A 24,499-nucleotide genomic window follows, 5' to 3' on the forward strand; every position below is an offset into this window, starting at 1 on the left:
TTTTAATTTTCTTAAATTTATCAAGGTTTGTTTTGTTACCCAAGGCACAATCTATCCTGGAGAATGTTCCATGAGCACTTGAAAAGAAAGTGTATTCTGTTGTTTTTGGATGGAATGTCCTATAAATATCAATTAAGCCATCTTGTTTATGTATCATTTAAAGCTTGTGTTTCCTTATTTATTTTCAATTTGGTTGGTCTGTCCATTGGTGAAAGTGGGTGTCAAAGTTCCCTACTATGATTGTGTTATTGTTGATTTCCCCTTTTATGGCTGTTAGCATTTACCATATGTATTGAGGTGCCCCTATGTTGGGTGCATAAATATATACAATTGTTTTATCTTCTTCTTGGATTGCTCCCTTGATCATTATGTAGTGTCCTTATTTGTCTCTTTTTGTAGTGTCTATTTTGAAGTCTGTTTTGCCTGAGAATTGCTACTCCAGCTTTCTTTTGATTTCTATTTGCATGGAGTATCTTTTTCCATCCCCTCACTTTCAGTCTGTATGTGTCCCTAGGTCTGAAATGGGTCTCTTGTAGATAGCATTTATACGGCTCTTGTTCTTGTATCCATTCAGCCAGCCTATGTCTTTTGGTTGGAGCATTTAATCCACTTACATTTAAGGTAATTATTGATATGTATGTTCCTATTACCATTTTCTTAATTGTTTTGAGTTTGTTATTGTAGGTCTTTTCCTTCTCCTGTGTTTCTTGCCTAGAGAAGTTCCTTTAGCATTTGTTGTAAAGCTGGTTTAGTGGTGCTGAATTCTCTTAGCTTTTGCTTGTCTGTAAATGTTTCAATTTCTCTGTTGAATCTGAATGAGAACCTTACTGGGTAGAGGAATCTTGGTTGTAGGTTTTGCCCTTCCACCACTTTAAATATGTCCTGCCACTCCCTTTTGGCTTGCAGAGTTTCTGCTGAAAGATCAGCTGTTAACCTAATGGGGATTCCCTTGTATGTTATTTATTGTTTCTCCTTTACTGCTTTTAATATTTTTTCTTTGTATTTAATTTCTGATAGTTTGATTAATAAGTGTTTTAGTGTGTTTCTCCTTGAGTTTACCCTATATGGGACTCTCTGCACTTCCTGGACTTGATTAACTTTTTTCTTTCCCATATTAGGGAAGTTTTCATCTATAATCCCTTCAAATATTTTCTCAGTCCCTTTCTTTTTCTCTTCCTTCTTCTGGGACCCCATTAATTTGAATGTTGGTGCATTTAATGTTGTCCCTGAGGTCTCTGAGACTGTCCTCAATTCTTTTCATTCTCTTTTCTTTATTCTGCTCTGCAGTAGTTATTTCCACTAATTTATCTTCCAGGTCACTTATCCGTTCTTCTGCCTCAGTTATTCTGCTATTGATTCCTTCTAGAGAATTTTAAATTTCATTTCTTGTGTTGTTCATCATTGCTTGTTTGCTCTTTAGTTCTTCTAGGTCCTTGTGAAACGTTTCTTGTATTTTCTCCATTCTATTTTCAAGATTTTGGATCAACTTTCCTATCATTACTCTGAATTCTTTTTCAGGTAGACTGCCTATTTCCTCTTCATTTGTTTGGTCTGGTGGGTTTTTACCTTGCTCCTTCATCTGCTGTGTGTTTTTCTGTCTTCTCATTTTGCTTAACTTACTGTATTTGGGTTCTCCTTTTTGCAGGCTGCAGGTTTGTAGCTCCCGTTGTTTTTGGTGTCTTCCTGCAGTGGCTAAGGTTTGTTCAGTGGGTTGTGTAGTCTTCCTGGTGGAGGGGACTAGTGCCTGTGTTCTGGAGGATGACACTGGATCTTGTCTTTCTGGTGGGCAGGACCACGTCCGGTGGTGTGTTTTGGGGTGTCTGTGACTTATTATGATTTTAGGCAGCCTCTCTGCTAATGAATGGGGCTGTGTTCCTGTCTTGCTAGTTGTTTGGCATAGGGTTTCTGTCACTGTAGCTTGTTTGTCATTGAGTGGAGCTGGGTCTTAGCATTGAGATGGAGATCTCTGGGAGAGTTTTTGCTGTTTAATATTACGTGGAGTTGGGAGGTCTGTGGTTGACCAATGTCCTAAACTCGGCTCTTCCACCTCAGAGGCACAGGCCTGACAGCCGGCTGAAGCACCAAGGCCCTGTCAGCCACACGGCTCAGAAGAAAAGGGAGAATAATGAAAGAAAGAAAGAAAGGCAAAAATAAAATAAAGTTATTAAAATAAAAATAATTATTAAAAATAAAAAATTTAAAAGTAATTAAAAAAGAGGAAAAAAAGAAAAAGGAAAGAAAGAAGAGAGCAACCAAACCAAAACACAAATCCACGAATAATAATAAGCACTAAAAACGACACCTAAAAAATAAAAAGAAAATGGACAGACAGAACAGTAGGAAATATGGTAAAACCAAAGCTATACAGACAAAATCACGCAAAGCATACACATACACACTCACAACAAGAGAAAAAGGATAAAAATGTATATATTGTTGCTTACAAAGTCCACCACCTCAATTTTGGGATGATTTGTTGTGTATTCAGGTATTCCACAGATGCAGAGTACATCAAGTTGATTGTGGAGATTTAATCTGCTGCTCCTGAGGCTGCACGGAGAGATTTCCCTTTCTCTTCTTTGTTCGCACAGTCCCGGGGTTCAGCTTTGGATTTGGCCCTGCCTCCGTGTGTAGGTCACCTGAGGGCATCTGTTCTTCACCCAGAGAGGACCGGGTTAAAGGAGTAGCAGATTAGGGGGCTCTGGCTTGCTCAGGCTGGGAGGAGGGAGGGGTACAGAATGCGGGGTGAGCCTGCGGCGTTAGAGGCCGGCGTGACATTGCACCAGCCTGAGGCGTGCCGTGTGTTCTCCCGGGGAAGTTGTCTCTGTGTTCTCCCGGGGAAGTTGTCCCTGGGTCATGGGACCCTGGCAGTGGCAGGCTGCACAGGCTCCTGGGAGGGGTGGTGTGGATATTGACCTGTGATTGCACACAGGCTTCTTGGTGGCTGCAGCAGTAACCTTAGCGTCTCATGCCCATCTCTGGAGCTCATTTAGGTGGCACTCTTAATCCCCTCTCATCGCGCACCCCAAACGATGGCCTCTCGCCTCTTCAGCAGCTCCAGACTTTTTCCCGGACTCCCTTCTGGCTAGCTGTGGCGCACTAGCCCCCTTCTGGCTGTGTTTACGCAACCCCAGTCCTCTCCCTGGAATCTGACCTCCGAAGCCTGAGCCTCAGCTCCCAGACCAGACTCGCCCTGGCAGGTGAGCAGACAAGCCTCTCGGGCTGGTGAGTGCAGGTCAGCACTGATCCTCTGTGTGGGAAACTCTCCACTCTACCCTCCGCACCCCTGTTGCTGTGCTCACCTCCATGGCTCTGAAGCTTCCCTCCCACCACCCCCTGTCTCTGCCAGTGAAGGGGCTTCCTAGTGTGTGGAAACCTTTCTTCCTTCACAGCTCCCTCCACTGGTGCAGGTCCCGTCCCTATTCTTTTGTCTCTGTTTTCTCTTTTTTCTTTTGCCCTACCCAGGTACATGGGGAGTTTCTTGCCTTTTGGGAAGTCTGAGGTCTTCTGCCAGCGTTCAGTGGGTGTTCTGTAGGTGTTGTTTCACATGTAGATGTATTTCTGATGTATTTGTGGGGAGGAAGGCGATCTCCACATCTCACTCCTCTGCCATCATGAAGGTCTCTCCCCCGTGTGCTTCTTATTCACATATCCTTCATAATAACATTGGAGACTTTCCTAGGTGCAACATCTGGAAAGTTAGCAAAAGAAGTGAGTAAAGAAACACTAGCCCTGCTGAAAACACTCTTAGAATAGCAATTCTAGTTTCCAGAATCACCCCGAACCATCTATTGTTGGCTGAGGGCAAGCAGCAGGCAGGTTTCTGCAGAGAAATGGAGTTCGGGAGGAGAGAAGTGTCTGGTACTAGGATGGACCCTGGTGGTGGAGATTTGTGGCAAAAGAGGCTTTTCTGCAGTGGGAGCATTCCATCTTCTTGGCTAGCAGCTCTCATGATAGGCACCCATTTATCAAATGCAACAAGCTTAGAGAAATGATAGGTATTACTCAGGAAGCACTCATTTTGTGCCAGATTCTATACTAGACGCATCACACCTGCTATCAAAAAAATCCTCATCAGAATATGAGAGATGGGCATTAATTATTCCCTCTCTTACCAATGAAGAAAATAAGGCTCACAAAATATAACTTGACAAAGGTAATACTTTCACTGAGTAACACAGAATTTAAACCCAGGTTGCTTAGCTCTAAAAATCTTTTCTGTACAGCAGTATCTTCAAATTGGGATAGACACTACTATAGGTTCACTGACTCTCTAAAGGGTACATGGCGCAGAGAGGTTTTTTTTTTTTTTTGCGGTACGCGGGCCTCTCACTGTTGCGGCCTCTCCCGTGGCGGAGCACAGGCTCCGGACGCGTAGGCTCAGCGGCCATGGCTCACGGGCCCAGCCGCTCCGCGGCACGTGGGATCCTCCCGGACCGGGACACGAACCCGCATCCCCTGCATCGGCAGGCGGACTCTCAACCACTGCGCCACCAGGGAAGCCCGGCAGAGAGAGTTTTAAAGAAATTTATTTCCAGATCTTCCTCCCATCTATTGTTTTCTAAAATGAATCTGAATGAGAAGCCTCCTGAATGTTCTTCTTTACCACTTCCCCTTTCACAATCTCCCTTCGACTTTTCAGAAGAAAGTCATACCTCTCACCTAAACTGGATCCATTCTCATCACTATGCACGCACAGAAGGGGTAAAAACTTGACAAGGTACCAAAGCACTGGAGAACTCAAAATATTGGTGCCATTGTTGCTGAAGTGAGTGACTTTAATGACTAGGTAGCAAATGTCTTGAAATTTGGGTCCTTTGTAAATAGATCCATAAATTATAAGATTGCTTTCATCAAAGAATTCTTGATTGTATTGTCACTGATGGATCAGATTATTTTGATGCTGAATCAGTTACATCATTTTTGGCATATATAACTAAAAAAGGAGTTCAAGTAATTAAGTAAAATTCCTACAAAAATCCTTTCATTACAATCTAGTTTTTTATGAGAATAAAGTTTCTCAGGACTGTGATATGGTTTTTAAAATTTAGAATAGAAAATATGCTGAGCCTTATCTTTTCTATCAATGAGTAATATTCATCCATGGATACATGCAATAATTTTTAATTAACAATCTTTCACAAATATTATTAAGAAATAAATTTTCAATAAAATTTTACTTTTATATTTAATAGCTTATTTTGTAAAATATTTAATGTTTATGTCATTCTAATAAATTGTGTATTACTAAAAACCATAATGATAACAATCCAGATTATATTGGTCCCATGAAATTTTTAAAAAGTAATTTTAATTTTTATACCTATTTTGTTGTAGAAAAGAATGATAGGCTGATGAGTTTTTTAAAAAAACATTTCAAGAATAACATATAACATTTAGGTATAATTTTGTAAGAAAATAGAATAAAAACATGAGATCAAGTGAAAAAGGAAATCCTATAAAATTTTAGACTATAATAGAAGAGTTTGTTTAGGTACTTTTGATATGGATGATGGTAAATATCAAATCATTTAATGTGCATACATTTTTATAAAGTGATAATAAATTTTTATTTTAAAACTTATACTATTTGCAACATCTATTCCTGAACTTTTATCCTCTGAAACTATATACAATTATGATTAAAGCAATTTAGAATCTACTTAAAAATATGTGAGAGCATACATAAAACTTGGTTTTAAAACTTTCATTTGGTGCTACTCAAGGATAAAAGCTTAAAGACCATTGTTCTACAGACCTTTTCCCTCCATGATATGACTTACTGCTAATAAGAAAGACAGTACACCAGTTCATTCAAGATCTTAAGCTCTGGAATAAAACACTGGTGTTCCAGCCTTCTCTTATTTTTAATCTTAATATTTTAATCTTAGACAAGTTACTTAAGCTCTATAAACAGCTTTATCCAAATCTGTATAATGGAGATTATGAAGATAAGCCTAGAATCATTGTGAAGATTACATGAAATTAATCATGTTAAGCTTTTAGAAAAATTCCTGAACATAGTAGGTGCCATGTATATACAATCATAAAAGTTTTCATAGACAAGAGATTTCAGAGGGGAGATAAGTGTATGTTCTTGGGCTGTGGTTCCAGAGGGAGTGGGGCTTGGTATGGTTTCAGAGAATGAGTACATAAAGCTCAAAAGGAGGGAAAAAAATCGTCAGCTGAGGCGGCAGAAACACCGTGAGCCACAAGGGTGGGAGAGCACAAAGCTTCAAATGCAGAAGTGAAGAGCTGCACTTTAAAAAATGAAATTGACAACAAAATAATCCTAATTGTATGAAATGAAGCTAGATTTCCTCTGCCCAAGCCCTAATGCCTGCACTGTTTCTATCCTACCTTTTTTTAAAAAAAAAATTATAATCTTACAGTTTCTGTTTTCTTATATTTCTGAATTTTGAAATTCAGCGTGTCCTTGGCCACAGTCCCTCAACTTGCCTCCTACTTACAGTTTAACTCTGTTACTCCTACTTCTTTGTCTGGCTCTGAATCTGAGTTCTACTTATGTTTTGTGTTTTCCCTGAATGGACTCTGAAATGATATCATACTCTACCTCTTCCCTGGGAGTATGTGGGAGAGAACACAAAATATCAAGAGGTCAGACGTTGAAGTCTAATTGATATGGGTTAAAATCCCAACTCAACCACGACCTGTGTAGGCTCGGGAAACTCAGAACTTGTCTGAGCCTCAGTTTTCTCTTTTTTTCAATGGGGATAATTTCTAATCAACAGAGTTGCTATAAAGGCTGAAGGACTTATGTCACAAAAAGCAATAGCTCAATTAACATTCAGAAAATAATAATTCTTATTATAATTACGATTCCTTTTGCGATGAATGGAGCCATTTAATGGAGTCCTGCTTAACTTTGAAATAAATATTTTGCAAAATAAAACACATTACCTGATGTCCTCTAGACAGTTGAAGATGAATTGTAATGTCAAAAGTCACAAATTTCATGTTTTCTCTGGAACCAGAAAAAAATTAAAAGTAACCACCAGAACTGGAAAGCAAGGGAACACATAAAGGCTGGAAAGATCTGTTTCTACGTGCTGTTACAGACTGAAGTGAGAGTGACTGTGTTGATTATTATGAAAAGGTTTTACTACTTTTCAGGATCTAAAGGAGGAATAATAGGTAGAAGCAACAGAATGGAACACAGACTGGCTCAGCCTATTCCATTGGTTAATCAGTCCGTTGTGACCAGATTGACACCATTCAACTCTACAAAGATTTCTTAAATACTCACTGGGCATCTAGAATGTACAGAATCCCAATACAGAATGAATTTTATGGTTGATTTTATTACTTTGAATCAGGCTTTCAATTGTAGTTGTAAACCAAATGAGAAAATCATTTAGATTTTAAATCATTAAGACAAACTAATTTTTTTTTTCAATTTTCTTTTTGTCAACAGGATTTGCTAGTCCACTTACTGGGATAGCAGATGCCTCACAAAGCAGTATGCACAATGCGTTGCACATCTACATGAATGGAACGATGTCCCAAGTACCGGGATCTGCCAACGATCCTGTTTTCCTTGTTCATCATGCATTTGTTGACAGGTTGGTTGGCACTTCTTCATAAATTATGTGCTTATTTGTTTTAAACATAGTGGATGTGGCACGAAGATATACAAAAAGCCAACAGGCACATAAAGGTATGCACACCATCACTAGTCATTAGGGAAGCACAAATTAAAACCAAAATGAGACAGTACCTCATGCTTGTTAGAATGGCCATCATCAAAAAAAACAAGAGATAAATGCTGTCCTGGATGTGCAGAAAAGGGAATCCTTGTGCGCTATTGGTGAAATTGTAAACTGGTATAGCCACTATGGAAAACAACATGGAGGATTCTCAAAAAATTCAAAATAAAACTGCCAAATGATCTGGCAATTCCAATTCTGGGAATATATCCAAAGGAAACAAAAGCGCTAACTTGTAAAGGACACCCCCATTTTCATAGCAGCATTATCTACGATACCCAAAATATGGGAACAACAAAAGGGTCCAGCGATGGATGAATGGCTGAAGAAGTTATCACCATCTCTACCTCACTCATGTTTCAGGAACATGGACACAATAGCAAATAACTGAGTGACTATTAGCCTGGAAGATTATTAGGCAGGTTTTTATTGCCTTCTTGGCACCTCTAATATTATAAGAATTAAATAATATCCCAAGTCAAGTTTTATTACGAAATTAGTTTTTAAGAAAGTATACAAGCACCAAAATTATGATAACAATATAACATCAAAACCACCAAAACTATACATCAAGGAGGGAGGAAGATTGTGGGGGAAAACATCTTAGCAGAACAGATAGACTGAACTCTGTTTACTGAGTCATTTTTATATCATATTGTCTTTGTGAATTTTTGGCATTTTTTTGATCTTTAGTGCCATCCCATGAACTTTAAAGAAGCTAGATTTCCTAGATACCTTGATGCCCCAGACAAGGAATATGCAAACTATGGCTTATAGGCCAAATCTGTCTCCTACCTTATTGGTAAATAAAGTTTTATTAGAACACAACCACAATCATTCATCTACATATTGTCTATGGCTGCTTTCACGCTACAATGGCCAAGTTGAACCAAGACCATATAGTGCACAAAATAGAAAATATTTAGTTCCTGGCCCTTTACAGAGAAAGTTTCCTGACCCGTGCCAAACCAGAGAATTCCGTATTTATATGCCAGGTAAGAGAAAGAGGTTGATCTTTATCTAGCCCACCTATATCTATATTTATAGAAAATGCTATAATTTAATTCAATGTCTGGAGGCATTTTTTTAAATAGAGATAAAGCTATTATGAAGATATACAGCTTTTAGAAGCCACTCTCCCACCTTTGAAAATTAAAATTTTCTCTTTCTTAGAATTCTCTGTTAATCCTATCTTACTATTAGATACCTGCATGATTATTAAAGTAACTCAAAAATAATAAGCAAACGTCAAAGTAGTTTCTCATTCAGCCCTTGTAGGCAAGCTGATGAAGATTCTGGGGATGGAGAGGGAGGAAAAAACATCATTATAAAGAAGGATAGAGACCTGCAGATTGCCACAAAGTACTGTGGCATCTGAGCTTTCCTCTCAAGTCTCTTCTTAATAGAGATGCATTTCTTCAATCAGATGGTCTTTTCGCTGCTGTTCAGTTATTCACAAATATATTTATTGAGCACCTACTATGTGCTGAGTACATTTGCCTGAATATTCAACATTCATTGTTGCTTCTATGCATTGCACTTACCAGTCTCCAAATCTGGAACATATTTTCCTTGACTTATCTAATTTCTATACAATCTTCAAGACTAGTTTCAATTTTTAGCTCTTCCATGAAGAATGACCATGCCTATCTAAAATCATTTCTCTCATCTAAGGGTGTGTTGGAGCCAGCCCAAACTGGCTAGCAAGATTGAATTATGTACATATTTTCCCAACTTTTCATTCAGCGACCTCAGGCTGTAGCTTGAAACCAGTATTGGTAGGAGTGTCTACATCAGGAAACCGGCAAGTGCTACAAATCAGGGCTTTCACTCTGAGAGAGCTGGTTGTTAAAATAATGGCCAGCATACCGCTGCTCCCATCTGTTAACTCACATCACTTTCTCTCTCTACCTCTTATTTTGGACACATCATTTATATCGTTCTTATTGATTATGTGCTTTGCTTACTGATTATTTGTGCTTTGTCTCTATGACTAATCTCTGAGCTACTTAATGGTGGGACAGACGCCTTGAATTCTATTTGCTTTTCTCACAATGTTTTCTTTAGCTTGTAATTAGTAGATGTGTAATACATTTCTATCAAATGAATAAATGATTGAAAACAACCTTAACGAGTCACATTTATCATAGCTACAAAGGAAACTGCAGAGAAATCATTTTAGCTAAAAAAAACTTTTTGCAAGTCTTGTAAAACACAAATCATCCTATGCTATAAACATGTTTTAAGATTTAGCATGTTTTAGATTTAGCAAGGTCTAGACCATTAGACCTTGTTTTAGGCACTGATTAAACAGAATAATGAGACAAGATCACTGGCTTGAAAAAGCTTAGTCTAGTGGGAAATACAAACAAGTAAACAACTGTAGTACATTATAATTCACGCATAGTCATAGGAGACATTCTTGGAAAGCTACATAGAAAGGATGATATATGAACTGAGCCCTGAAGAGCAGCAGGCTTGCAAGACAAGAATGGATAATCAAGGATTGGGAACATAACTCTTACCTCATTGAAACCAAGCACAAGCTCAAAATATGAACTGAAGAAGAAAATGAAGCTTAGGGTCCAAAATAAGGAAGTATGCCTCAGTGGCCAGTTAGCTCACCACCAAAATGTGCCATTGTTGGGCAAATAAAGACATAAAGTAATTAAAGTTATCGCTACTACTTTTAAGTAAAAAAAAGGAAAAATCAGAGAATAGATCTAATACAATGATTTTAAAATATAATATGTATTTAGTTTTTACTATGTGCTAGGCACTGTTATAAACTCTTTACAAGTTTTATTTTATTTAATCCACACCAACAAGTCTGTAATGTTCTAGATTAAAAAAGAGAGATGGAGAAGTTCAGAAACCGTCCCAAGATTACACAGCTAGTAAAGGGTGGAGTTGAGAGTTAAACAAAGCAGTCTTACTACAGAGCCATGTTCTTAACCACTGTGGAGAATTCCTTGGAAAATGCAAAGATGAGTTTTCCTTCTGACTGCTCTTAGACTGAGGATAAATCATTTTCATTAAAAATTCATTTGTTCATCAAACATTTTAAGTTTCTTCTATATTCTAGATCCCATGCCAGGTACCATGCCTTTTTAATTTATTGTTGTGAATGACCTCCAGAGGCTTATAGTCCTTCAAAAAAGACAGAAAAGGAAAAAAAACAAAACAGAAAAACCAACATAGCAGTGTAGCACTGTCTATAAAAGAAGTGTAAGAGGTATGTGAATCCAGAGAAGGAAGAGCTTAAATTATATAAGAATGGCCCAAACTGGAAGCATCTGACAACATCAAATGCTGGTGAAGATGTGGAGCTACAAGAACTCTCATTCATTGCTGGTGGAAATGCAAACTGGTGCAACCAATTTGGAAGACAGTTTGGCAGCTTCTTATAAAACTAAACATATTCTTACCATACGATCCAGTAATCATGCTCCTCGGTATTTACACAAAGGAGTTGAAAACCTATGTCCACTCAAAACCCTGCACATGGATGTATATAACAACTTTATAATTTCCAAAACTTGGAGGCAAGCAAAACGTCCTTCAGTATGCAAGTGAATAAATAAATGGTGGTACATCCAGACAATGGGATATTATTCAGTACTAAAAAGAAATGAGCTATCAAGCCATGAAAAAACATGGAGAAAACTTAAATATATATTACTAAGTAAGAGAAGCCAACCTGAAAAGGTTATATATTGCATGATTCCAACTATATAACATTCTGGTAAAAGCAAAACTGTGGAGATTATAAAATGATCAGTTGTCAGGGTTGAGGGCATGAGGAATGAATAGGAAGAACACAAAGAATTTTTAGGGCAGTGAAGAAACTGTATGATAGCATAATGATGGATATGTCATTATACATTTGTCCAAACGCATAGAATGTATAACACCGGTAGTGAACCCTAAGGTAACCTATGGATTTTAGGTGACTATGATATGACATTGTAGGTTCATCAGTTATAATAAATGCACCATTCTGCTGGGGGATGATGATAAGGGGGAGGTTACGCATGTGGGGGGGAAGGGGATATTAGGAAATCTCTGTATCTTCCTTTAATTTTGTTGTAAGCCTAAAACATCTCTTTTAAAAAAGTCTTAAAAAGAGAGATAAGTATGGTTGTGACCTACTTAACATTTTTAAATAACTGAAATTATGACTGGTAACACTATACTGTTGTTTCCTCATATCAGATAGTGCACCATCAGGACTCTGATAAATAGAAATGTGATATGGACAGTGAGGGAATTGATGAATCTCTAAGAACTTGTCATAAAGCATACAATTTAGAAAAAAATTAATGACATTTACTTATACAAATTTAACCTAGGGAAGGCTGAGTAGCTCTTCTTATTTGAGTACTCTTCCCATGTTACTCATCAATAGTAACTAACAAATGAACCTAAATATTTCTAGCATCTCTCTCTTTGTAAGGTGAAATAACAAACCTTTGTAATTTTCCAGAAATCACAAAGGTAACTTAAAAGATATTCTACAAGATTTATGTCACTTTTTTTATATTTAGGATCTGATTTGGGCAAGGCAAAATCAAAGAAGTTGTCAGAGGAAACTTGGACACGATTAAGTAGGATTATGAGTGCCTGAGAAATAATATTTCATTATATTTTTAATGAAAGTGTCAATAAAACATTTTAAAGTTAAAAGAAAAGAAGGTAACAGAATTGTAAAGAACCTTAGTTCTTTTATAAGTGAGGAACAAGAAACCTTTGCTCTTTTTTTCCTTCTTAAACAGTCAAGAGTATAATACAGGCAACAAAAAGCTCAGAAAATTATTCTAGTTAGACAGAAAATATCTGCTATCCAAAAAGTAAAAAAAAAAATCCTTTATATTGTAGGCAAGGGCCATAAGCAATATATCAGTCAGTAAGTCAGTAAGTAAGTAAATAAATAAATAAATAAAAAGTCAGTAAGTAAGCCAAGTCAGTAAGGCCATCAAAATTGAGAATATTTTAAGGTTTTTAACAAATTTTATAACTTATTTTTCAAACTTAGGTATTATAAACCAGGTCAAATAAAATTCACTTTCCAAATTTCATCCTTCATTGGCTCCTTCATATCCTGGAACATACTGGCACTTTAAGACAGATTTTAGAGGCTTCACCAGATGAGCACTAATTTCATTATAACATTAAGATGTTATTAACATGCAGTGTTACTAAAGATAGCTCATTGTTTATCTTTAAATGAGTCAATAAATATTTTTTTAAAAAAGAATTCCATTGTATGAATGCACCATTCTTTAGTAATCACTTAGTCACTAATTAACAGGCATTTTGTTTCTTTTTTTTCTATCTTTTCTTTTTTAAACTATATGTGTATGTTTGTGTGTGTTTATATTATATATATATATATATATATATATATATAATTGTGAACATTTGTGAGTATAGCTAAAGAATAGATTTTTCACCTTGGAATTGAAAGGTGAGAGGTTAAATACATTTAAAATTTCCAAACTGCCTTCCAAAAATGATTGTGTTTGCTACATTTCCAGAAATAGAGAATGAAAGTGTGTTGTCACCCTGTACCCTCATTTGCACTAGATGTCATCAAATTTATTAATCTTTTTAACTCTGAAAAGTAGAAAAATATTTATTTGTATTTATGTTTCCTAGGCATGTTATAGATTAATTATACTTTTTTCTAAAATGTCTATTTACATTCTTTGCTATTTTATATTAGGTTAATTGGTCTTTTTATTATTGAATTATATAGGCCCCTCATAAATTTTTAGTTGACCTTTTTTGTCATAAACATTACAAATATTTTTTGCAGTTTTAATCATCGTTTAAATATTATGGTATGTTTCTTGGTATTCAGAAATTAATATATGATCTTTTATATAATCTTTTATATTCAATCTCTATTCACAACTTCAGAGTCTTTAACTCTTTGTTCCTCAGTATTCTCATCTGTAAAAAGAGTGGATTGATCTAAAGCTCCATGGTTCCTTCTGGACTTTACAATCCTCTGGATAATGTGTTTTTGAAGAAATGACAGTAGAATGCATTAGCACAATTACAGGGCTTTAGCAGGTTTCTTAGTGACAGCTTAATCATGCTTTTAGTTATGATTAATAGGTAACTGACATATAGATAAATCCAATTCAGAGTATAAATTATTTTTCTCTGCTATTCAGATTAAGGTCTGACAGGACTCTAAGCTTTTCTCAGATTTGTAAAAAAAAGTTTCTGGCAAGAAGAGAGGATTGAAGAGTGGGCACCCTAAAAGGATGAATATGTTGGAATGTTTATTCTTTTTCTCCAAGAAGATCAGATTTGGGGCATGCTAAAGACAGAGACATTTGAGACTTTAAACCAACCTAACACTACAACACCCATCAAGCAAAGCTGATGTTTTAGCCATGGAATCAGGAACTTTTATGCTTATAAATTCCTTAGGAAGGAAGATGAGCATTGGTGCTGGATGGTACACTATGGATAAATGTCGGAGCCACAGAGAGAGGGCTTTAGAAATACCTCCTGTTCCTTAATACTTAACTGCTCAAGGAGGGCTCATGTGGACAAAAGCAAGCACATCTCTGCATGCATGCATTCATTCAGCTGTTAATTCAACAAACATTAAGTCCCCTCTATGCTTTGTGTGCTATATTAGGCTATGGGGATTCAGCAGTCACTAATACTATTCCTCCCCACCTAATGCTTCCTGGTCCAGATATGTAAAAAACTAAGTAACATAAAACAAAATGTAACTTCTGCAATAGTAGTGGTTGAATAGGCCAGAGTATGCGGGAGTGAAGAAAAGAGCATCAAGGAAGTAGGGACCATAAGAATGATCCTCCTCATACCCTGGATCTGTAGCACCTAGCAGCCTGCCTGGCACAGAGTGGATATTCAATGAATAGCTGTTAGATTCCAGTGTTCAGAATTCTCTTACGACCCGTGGCTTTATGAAGAATGAGTAGGATATTGACTCGTGAAGTTTGGTAGTAACAACATTCAATTCATGTGGAACAAAACAAGAAAACCTCAGAAGTGTGAGGTTAATAGAAACTTCAGGAAATAGGCCATAATTAAAACCCAACTAAAATATTGAAAGCACAGCTAATGTTTGAGTGCTTACTGTGCACCAAAAGCTAGGGGCATCAATGGACTGACCCACTTAATAGTTAACAACAGCCCTACCAGTTAAGTGGCATTATCATCCCCATCTGAGGGACAAATAGACTAAAGCACAGAGAGGTTAAATAACCTGTCAGGATATGAACTCATGTTTTTAACCTGTACTATATGCTGCTTCATAAAGTGTTTGGAGAGCAGAAGAAATGCATGTCTATATATAGAGAGAATACACTCTTACCCCAACACAAGAGCAGGAGCTAACAGGGTAGGTGGTTATTTTGAACACTAGTCACCAGTTACTGCATCAGGAGGCCAGGTGACCAAGCAGAACAGGTTGGTGAAAAATTTAGCAAGCTCAAATTGGGTGGGGTATGTGGAGGGGAGAGGAGGAGTGCAGGGGGTAAGCAGGGGCTAGGCAGTGAGGGGTGGGGAATGTGAAGGGGAACAAAAACTGGGCCAATATTTGGAGTAAGTGTTACAGTTTAGAGTGCCCAGAAGCTTAAGCCTGCAGTTTTAACTGAGTTTTAAATTTTTATTGAAATATAATTAATTTACAGTACTGTGTCAGTTTCAGGTGTACAGCAAACAGGTGTAGTTCCCTGTGCTCTATAGTAGGTCATTGTTTACTTTATATAGTGTGTGTGTGTGTATATATATATATATATATATATATATATATATGTATATATATATATTTTTTTTTCTGTACCTTTATTTTTTCTCAGCTTTTTAAAAAAAATTTTTATTGAAATATAGTTGATTTACAGTGTTGTGTTAGTTTCAGGTGTACAGCAAAGTGATTCAGTTAAATATATATATATTTCAGTTAAATATATATTTTTAGATTATCTTCCATTAGAGGTTATTACAAGATACTGAATACAGTTTCCCTGTGCTATACAGTAGGCCCTTGTTGGTTATCCTTTTTATATATAGTAGCGTGTATATTTTAATCCCAAACTCCTAATTTATCCCTCCCCTCCTTTCCCCTTTGGTAACCATAGGGTTTCTCTGTGAGTCTATTTCTGTTTTGTCAATAAGTTCATTTGTATCATTTTTTTTTTAGATTCCACATATAAGCTATATCATATGATATTTATCTTTCTCTGTCTGACTTCACTTAGTATGATAATCTCTAGTTTTATCCATGATGCTGCAAATGGCATCATCTCATTCTTTTATGGCTGAGTAATATTCCATTGTGTGTGTGTATGTATATACACACAGAAGTTTGCAACCACATTAGTTCTTGCCCAAAATAGAACAACTGATCCTTAACTTTGCAAAGGTTTCCAATGTCGTTTCCAAATTCTTCAAACATCCTTTGGGCATATCCTGTGGCATATCATTATGTAATATATTTTGATGCTAGGTTTCTATGCATTCCATGCGTCTCAGATGTCATTTGCATGAATATACATATATTATATATATATATATATAATATATGTATATGTATTATTTGCATATATTTCACATCTTCTTTATCCATTCATGTTAAACCCTCCTCTGATGTGGGCTGGGCTCACCTTGGCTGAGCAGGCACTGACTCAGGAACTAAGTGAGGCTGAGGTAGAGAAGGCAGGAAGGGACACCTCTAGAAGTTCATAGTCTAGTTCCTAGATTCCAAGTGTGGATAAGAAGTCCTCTGGTGGAAGAACCATGAGACCTGGGGGCAGAATGCCTGTGAGCACGTCCTGGCTCTGAGATACTTACATGACCCTGGGAAGCTTGCTGAATTCCTCCCAGCCTCAGTTTCCTCACTGTCAAAATGGTGGTAATATTACTACTCTTCTCATAGGAATGTGACTTTACAGTTTATAACTCAAATTATGACAACTGCTTCTTGTAAAGAGAGTAGAGTATAAGGGACTTTTATAAAGCATATGTGATACTTTTGTTCTGTACTCACTATTTGCAAGCGCCCTCCAGGATCAACAACGCTTCCTTGGTTCTCCTGTAACCTCTTGAGTGCATGGGAATCCCAGCTAGGTATAAACCTAGCAAAAACATTCCATGGATGGCAGGTCTGCCTCACTCCTCAGCTACAGATTAATTACATCTTTTGGAGTGACTTCTTGGCTGTCATTGCTCATGAGGCTTCCTTTCCATTCTATTCCCCAAGCCTCCCCTGGGCCATCCCGCTAAGAAGGCTGCCCTGACCCACATGCCTGCAAACTAAATGCCTTGCTAACTAGGCAGCTCAGAAACAGTCCAGCCAGAAGGCAGCTCCCGGGAGCTTCAGGAATGAACAGCAGATTGCCTGCCTGCTGGTGATAGCAAGGCCGAAGCTTGTTCAGAGAGACAGAAGTCCCAGGGTTAGGGAAGGAGGTGAACTCAGAAACCAGAGAAATGTGTTAAAGTCTGCTCTGGGAATCAGATGGGGTGGCAGAGGAGGACCCCTTTGTTTCCTGGTTTCTTTTCATACTGTTGGATTCTGAGCAGCTTTAAAAACGCTCCCTAGGCTTAACTCCCTAGAACTAGTAGCAGTTATACCATTATTGTTGTACTTATCCATATATCCACAGCTGATTTTTTTGTTGTCATCAGTGGATTTAGCTCTGTTGCCAGTCTGCTTTGGCTAGATGTATTTGCAGGTTTGACTGTCTCTCTCACTCAATCTTGAGCTCCTTTAAGGTCGTGTTTGTGTATTGATCATCTGTAGCACCTAAACACAGATCCAAGCACCTAACAAAGACCCTGGCACATAGGAGACATCATTAAACACTTATTAGACTAAAGTGTTGCTGTGCTTGATTAATTGATGAAGAGGCCATGTACTATAACTAATAGCCTAAAGAATAGTCCTCCTACAATGTGGGGAATCTCCCAACTTTTTGCGGGATTAATATGTCTTAGTACGAGGGAAATTAAATTGCTTAAATTAAAATCTTGATAACTTAAAAATCCCAAATGAAAGAGGATAAGGAAACATGAGTTGTCATTATTTTTGCTGAAATTTTAAATCTGAAAGAAAATTTTAAGATCATAATCTAACCCTTCATTTAACAAATAAGGAAATTGAGGTCCAGCAAGGGTGACCTACCCAAGGACACAGTTTTCTGCAAAGTAGAGAGAAGAGTGTTTCAAGACCTTGTGGGGCAGGTGGGAGCTTTCAGAGACAGAATGGAATATTTAACATGACAGAGGATATTTAACTAAGGAAGGCAGAAACAGTGTGACTCTAGGAAGGTCCTTACCACCATCATTTAGAGATCCAGAGTTCAGATCTGCTGAAATAGCACCAAATATCAGATTCAAGGGATGAACAGGATTTTAAAATTAATCAAAAGGCCAGAAATCGGGAGACTAGGAGGCAGTAAATCATGTGATTAAGATCACAGATTTTAGCATCAGACATGCTTCATTTGGAATCTCAAGGCTGCCGCATCTATAGCTAAATGATCTCTGGCAAGCTGCTTTTTCTCCCCTAAGCCTTCCTTTTCTCAGCCATAAGATTCTGCTAATACTAGTACCTACCTGAAGTTGTAGCTTTAATAATTAATATGATATTTTTATAAATATGTATTAAAGTTCTTAGCACACAGTTACACAACAGAAAAGGTCCTTGCCTATAAGATACTTACTTTCGGGGCTTCCCTGATGGCGCAGGGTTGAGAGTCCGCCTGCCGATGCAGGGGACACGGGTTCGTACCCCGGTCCAGGAGGATCCCATATGCTGCAGAGCGGCTGGGCCCGTGAGCCATGGCTGCTGAGCCTGCGCGTCCGGCGCCCGGGCTCCGCAACGGGAAAGGTCACAACAGTGAGAGGCCCGCGTACCACAAAAAAAAAAAAAAAAAAAAAAAAAAAAAAAGAAAAAGATACTTACTTTCTAATTTTCTCACGTTTCTGGAAGCTAGAAGTTTGAGATCACAATATCGGCAGAATTAGCTTCTCTCTCCTTGGCTTGCATACGGCTATCTTCTCCCAGTATTTTCACGTGGTCTTCCCTCTGTACATGTCCATGACCTAACTCCCTCTTTTTATAAAGACACCAGTCAGACTGGATAAAGGACCACTCTCATGGCCTCATTTTAACTTAATTACTTCTTCAAAGACCCTATCTCCAAATAGTTACATTCTAAGGTCTTGTGGATTAGAACTTCAGCATATGAATTTGAGGTGGGAAGAGAATAATTCAACTCATAACAAGTGGTGAGGATGAAAGTCAAACTGTAGTAGAATGAAAACAGAATAGGAATTGAAAATGTCAAATTAGACCAAAGTTTTAAAAATGTGATGACAAACTAAAACAGAAAGGACAGCAAATTGTTTGAGAAGAAGAATTAAGAAAAAGAGCTTTTTGGAGAGGCTTATTTTCCCCTTTCACAATAAGAGATACATGCCTGAATTTATAATTTAAGGGAATTATTGCTAAGGAAATGAGAAAAAAAAGCATTAAAAGTGGAGAACATTGAAATGCTCTAAAAAGTAAACTAAGAAAAAAGATATATGGTTTCAATTCTACAAGATCATTATCTGGGGGAAATTATCCCATATTTTCCCCAGAGGAAAAATTAAAGAATGATAACTGTTGTACAAAATATCCATAGGAAATGCTATATTCATAACCTCATTTGTCAAAACATTCATAAAATGTCTTTTTATCATATGACTTTGTTTTATTAAGATAATTTAGATAATATGAGGGTTTCTGGAAATATCAAAACAAAATTTCTGCATATAGGATTGGCAAAGCAGAGAACAGAGAAAACCAAGGATGTACAATACAAATGCTATTTCCATTCTGGAGTCAACAAAGCCCAAGGTAGCTATTGTCAAGTACAAAATGTCACAATAATCTAGAAATAACAATGGGGATGAGAATTTGTTGGAATCTCAGGAAAGACACATTACTATATTCACAACGTCAAAGGGCCGTAATGAAAAGAGTTTTCTGTAGCTGTGTCCTTATACAAAGCAAACTATCAGGAGAAAGATAAATATTTACCAAAAGAAAAACAGTTTTTGAAGAAAAGTTCTTTTCCCTCAAAAAAAGGAGCAGAAGCAGCAGAGCCCCTTTAATTTCAGGGATAAAAAAGATAGCAGAACAAACTTCCAGATTCATACTGTGGGGCTGTGCTAGTGTCAGTACAGCATGGAGTTTTGTGGCAGAATTCTTCGCTCTCTCCCAGAGGCAGCTAAATTTTGTCTAGTAACAAGGCAGAGCTGAGGTGGAGCAGTGGAGGTGAAATGTTTCTCCCTGATGAAGGTCATCGAGAAGATATGACTGCTGTGGTTTGACCTTTGAGCTGAACCCAGGCCATCTACTCCCCTGTCTTAGAAACGTACAGTCTGCCTACCATTCATTCCCACAGTGGGAATTATTCCCAAGATCTAGCCTTGAGAGACTGAGGTGCTACTGAGACCATCTGGACCACATATGTGACTGAATCCAGTTACACTACTATATATAAAATAGATACTAAGGACCTACTGTATTGCACAGGGAACTCTACTCAGTATGCTGCAATAGCCTATACGGGAAAAGAATCTAAAAAAAAGTGGATGTATGTATATGAATAACTAAATCACTTTGCTCTACACCTGAAAGTAACACAACATTGTAAATCAACTGTACTCCAATAAAAATATTGGTTTGGCCAAAAAGTTCGTTCAGTTTTTTCCATAAGATATCTCTAGAAGCACTTAGTTGTCTTTAACATCATTCGAACCAATTTTGTTAGATTGTATTGTGACAGCTGACATATAAGCATGCATTTTACAAAAAACTTATCAAAATTGGTGAATTTTTGTGTAGCCATTTTAATACTGAAGATGGAAGAAAAAAAGCAATATTTTCGGCATATTATGCTTTATTATTTCAAGAAAGGTAGAAATGCAACAGAAACGAAAGAAAAGATTTGTGCAGTGTATGGAGAAGGTGCTGTGACTGATCGAATGTATCAAAAGTGGTTTGAGAAGTTTCGTGCTGGAGATTTCTGGCTGGACAATGCTCCACAGTCGGGTAGACCAGTTGAAGTAGATAGCGATGAAATTGAGACATTAACTGAGAACAATCAACATTATACCATGCTGGAGGTAGCCGACATACTCAAAATATCCAAACCAAGCACTGAAAATCATTTGCACCAGCTTGGTTATGTTAATTGCTTTGATGTTTGGGTTCCACATAAGTTAAGAGAAAAAAAATCTTCTTGACCGTATTTCCAAATGCAATTCTCTACTTAAACGTAAAAAAAAGTTCCGTTTTTAAAACAAATTGTGACAGATGATGCAAAGTGGATACTGTACAATCATGTGGAACAGAAGAGATTGTGGGGCAAGTGAAATGAACCACCACCAACCACACCAGAGGCCTCTCTTCATCCAAAGAAGGTGATGTTGTGTATATGGTGGGATTGGAAGGGAGTCCTCTATTATGAGTTCCTTCCGGAAAACCAAACAATTAATTCCAACAAGTACTGTTCCCAGTTAGACCAACTGAAAGTAGCACTCGATGAAAAGCGTGCAGAATTAGTCAATAGAAAACACACAACCTTCCATCAGGGTAATGCAAGACCGCATGTTTGATGACCAGGCAAAAACTGTTACAGCTTGGCTGGGAAGTTCTGATTCATCCACCATATTCAACAGACATTGAACCTTTGGATTTCCATTTACAAAATTCTCTTAATGGAAAAAACTTCAACTCCCTGGAAGACAGTAAAAGGCACCTGGAACAGTTCTTTGCTCAAAAAGACAAAAAGTTTTGGGAAGAAGGAATTATGAAGTTGCCTGAAAAATGGCAGAAAGTAGTGGAAAAAAATGGTGAATATGTTGTTCAATAAAGATCTTGGTGAAAATGAAAAATGTGTCTTTTATTTTTACTTAAAAACAGAAGGAACTTTTTGTCCAGCACAGTAATAAAAAAATTTTTTTTTAAGCCTCTCTATAAACTTTTAAGATTCTGGCGGGCAGATGCAGAGATCTACTCATCTTGCAGCCACCCAAGACAAGCCTCCAATGTAAGTTTCCTTGCTTATTAAACTTGCCACTTAACCAATCAGAAGTGGTCTGCCTCTTTCTTCTGTCTCTCCCCCTGCTCTCTACTAAGGGGCCTGGTTTTAGATTACAGCTGGGAAGTTCCCATGGTGGTTTGTGAACCAACATTTTCCATTTCCCAGTAGCTGACATCTTTTCTTCATGTGAAAGAAAGATCTGCACCTGCGGTCTGAGCAGGTTTTCTGCCCGTCTCTCACCAGCAACCAATTAACACCCTATGCTCAGGAGAACAATGGGCCTCTCCAGGTACATCTCCTTCACCTTCACACTGAGGCAAGCCTCCCAGTCTTTCCATGGGTGTCCAGTGGAGTCTGGGGAAAAGAGCTGGGAAGTGGTTGTGTATTCCTCTGTGTCTTTGGATTCTCAGGAATCCTAAACTGTTCCATAACCCACATGTAGCTTAATCAATTTGTTACAATTTCAGTGGTTTCCTTCTTACCCAGTTTTATGGCTTTTACCCTTTCCTCTCATATTTTGCCAAAGTTGAAACAGTTCCCATATCCTGTCCCTCCTCAACATGTTTTGTCACCCATTGGAATCAGTTTGCCTGGTTTCATTGTGACTCTAGCTCTTGGATGAGGCAAAAATATCTATTTTTTAAATTATGACTTTTTCTTATTGTTAAATGAGGAATGACATGCTCTTGCAACATTTTTACCTCTTAAGCAGCAACAGAACTGATTGCCGACAAGTATTAATTTTCTCCTCTCTTCCCAGTCACAAAGTGAAAGCAATACTAGTATCAGTGTTAAGTGTCAAGATGGAAGTAATCAAGCAAAAACCTTGGGGCAAAGAATAGGGAGTGAGGAATGGATGCTGAGAGAGCAGCGAATAATAGCTAAGACATAAAATTTGTTCAGATGCTGAGACAGAATTGATGTCAGAGGAACTGCTGAAGCGGAGTGCTGTAAACCTAGGAATCAAAGTTCATGAGTTAAGTATCAGAGCTCAGAAATAAAGAAAGAAAAAAAGGCTCAAGTACTGCTGTGGTCCCATTTTCCATCCAGAATAATTCTCGTGGAGCACTGTTATTACTGTGGGATTGACGTGGGAGAGCTGTGCTTCCCTCCTCAGTCTGTCTCGTGGACACATGAAAAATCAGAACAAAGATGAAAAATGGAAATATCATTGAATAGCGAGATTGAATTTGTATTCTGATCCTTAGCATCATGCAACTGCCACATAGGGCTCCAATTTTATATTCATAGGTTGTTATATATCATAGTTTAATATGAGTAAGAAAGCTAATGATCTAGTCTGCATATGTGGCTATTGAGCACTCGAAATTTCGCTTGTGCAACTCAGGTTGTAATTTTTAATTTAAATTTAAAAATGGATGTGCGCGTTGGTTATTGAAAAACTTGTATGTCTGGAACAATTTGTGTATGCGAATATATGTTTTCATCTGTAAAATATATGATATCTTCATCCATCTCAAGTGTTTCTGGTACTGTCCTATGTCTTATGCCCTCAAAGTATACTCTATAAGAACTGACTGGATTTTTCTTAACTTTGTATGAAAAAAAATTAACCTATAACCAATTAGCCAAGAAGAACTTTACCTTCTGTAGTTTATTATCAAAAATGATAGGGATTTGTGTGTGTGTATGTGTGTTTCATATCAGCTGTCAAGATTCAGTGACAGAAATCGGAAGCAATGTCAGTTATCTTAACAGAAGTAATTTAATGCAAATAATAGGTTAAATAGATTAGAGAATTAAAAAGTGAAAAAAGAAACTGAAAGAATATATACAGGGATGGAACTGGAGGAAGCTGTGCCCGCTCCAAGGCTGGGGAGAGATAAGGAATGGTTAGAGATGAGTGGCATTTGGAGGGCCTTCACAGAAGCAGGTTCAGACTTCTGATGGGGAGATAATGTTCAGTTAGTATAAGTACCTCGTGGTATTTTGACATTGGAAGAGGGGCCTCATAGAGCAGGAATTCAAACCTCTGAGTGGGGGGGCTCTAGTCAGCTGGTCCTGATAACTTCAAATGTTCAGCAGCATTTTACAGAACTGGGTATCAGACAGACTTCCGTGGGTGGGGGGGGGCCGTTATAGCCCAACTATGTTGAAACTTCTTAGAGGGAATGATGATGATTTGGGGAGTTTAGATACAAAAAGCTGGAGGCTGAACTCTACTGCCCTTCTGAAGGTAACGAGAAGTTGCTGAAATAAACAAGAGGGGGCAAGTCCCTTTTTCTTTTTCCAGTCTACTGCTAGTGTCTGTCAGAGATCCAGCTAGCAAAGGAGATGTGCAGCTTACAGAGTCTCAGCCTGAGTATCGCAAGGTGGAGTAAGACATCTTTGGGACTGAGAAACACCAACTAATAACTAGCAGAGTCCACCCATTGGCTATTTAGCATCAAACTTTTATTCCTAGAGGATCTGAATGTTAAGTTATTTTGCTTTTCTTTGGTTGCTACGGTCTTCCATTAAATTTTACTATTGAATATAGAAACACTAAAAACTCTCCAGAGAATTCCCTGAATTTCTTACATAGTATTTCCTGCACTACAGTGTGGCAGAAACCCAAATACACCTTGATAATCAGGGTCATTCAGCACTGAATCATTAACCAAGAGAGTATCCCTCTTTCATATATATATGCTCAGTGGCATGAAGCATCTAAAATATTCTTCA

General features: G+C 37.6%; 1 protein-coding gene across 1 annotated transcript in view; it reads left to right on the forward strand.

Moving 5' to 3' along the window:
* LOC103083618 (tyrosinase) overlaps positions 1–24,499 on the forward strand; it is a gene marked incomplete at its 5' end in the record, with an annotated part of 86,462 nt that overhangs the window by 26,524 nt on the left and 35,439 nt on the right. Inside the window, one exon of the mRNA XM_007463781.1 lies at positions 7,436–7,583. Within this exon, the coding sequence (XP_007463843.1) occupies positions 7,436–7,583 (148 nt within the window). The remainder of the gene's footprint in view (positions 1–7,435; positions 7,584–24,499) is intronic.

The sequence above is a fragment of the Lipotes vexillifer genome, unplaced genomic scaffold (assembly GCF_000442215.2).
Source record: "Lipotes vexillifer unplaced genomic scaffold, Lipotes_vexillifer_v1.1 scaffold1304, whole genome shotgun sequence".
Taxonomy (NCBI): domain Eukaryota; kingdom Metazoa; phylum Chordata; class Mammalia; order Artiodactyla; family Lipotidae; genus Lipotes; species Lipotes vexillifer.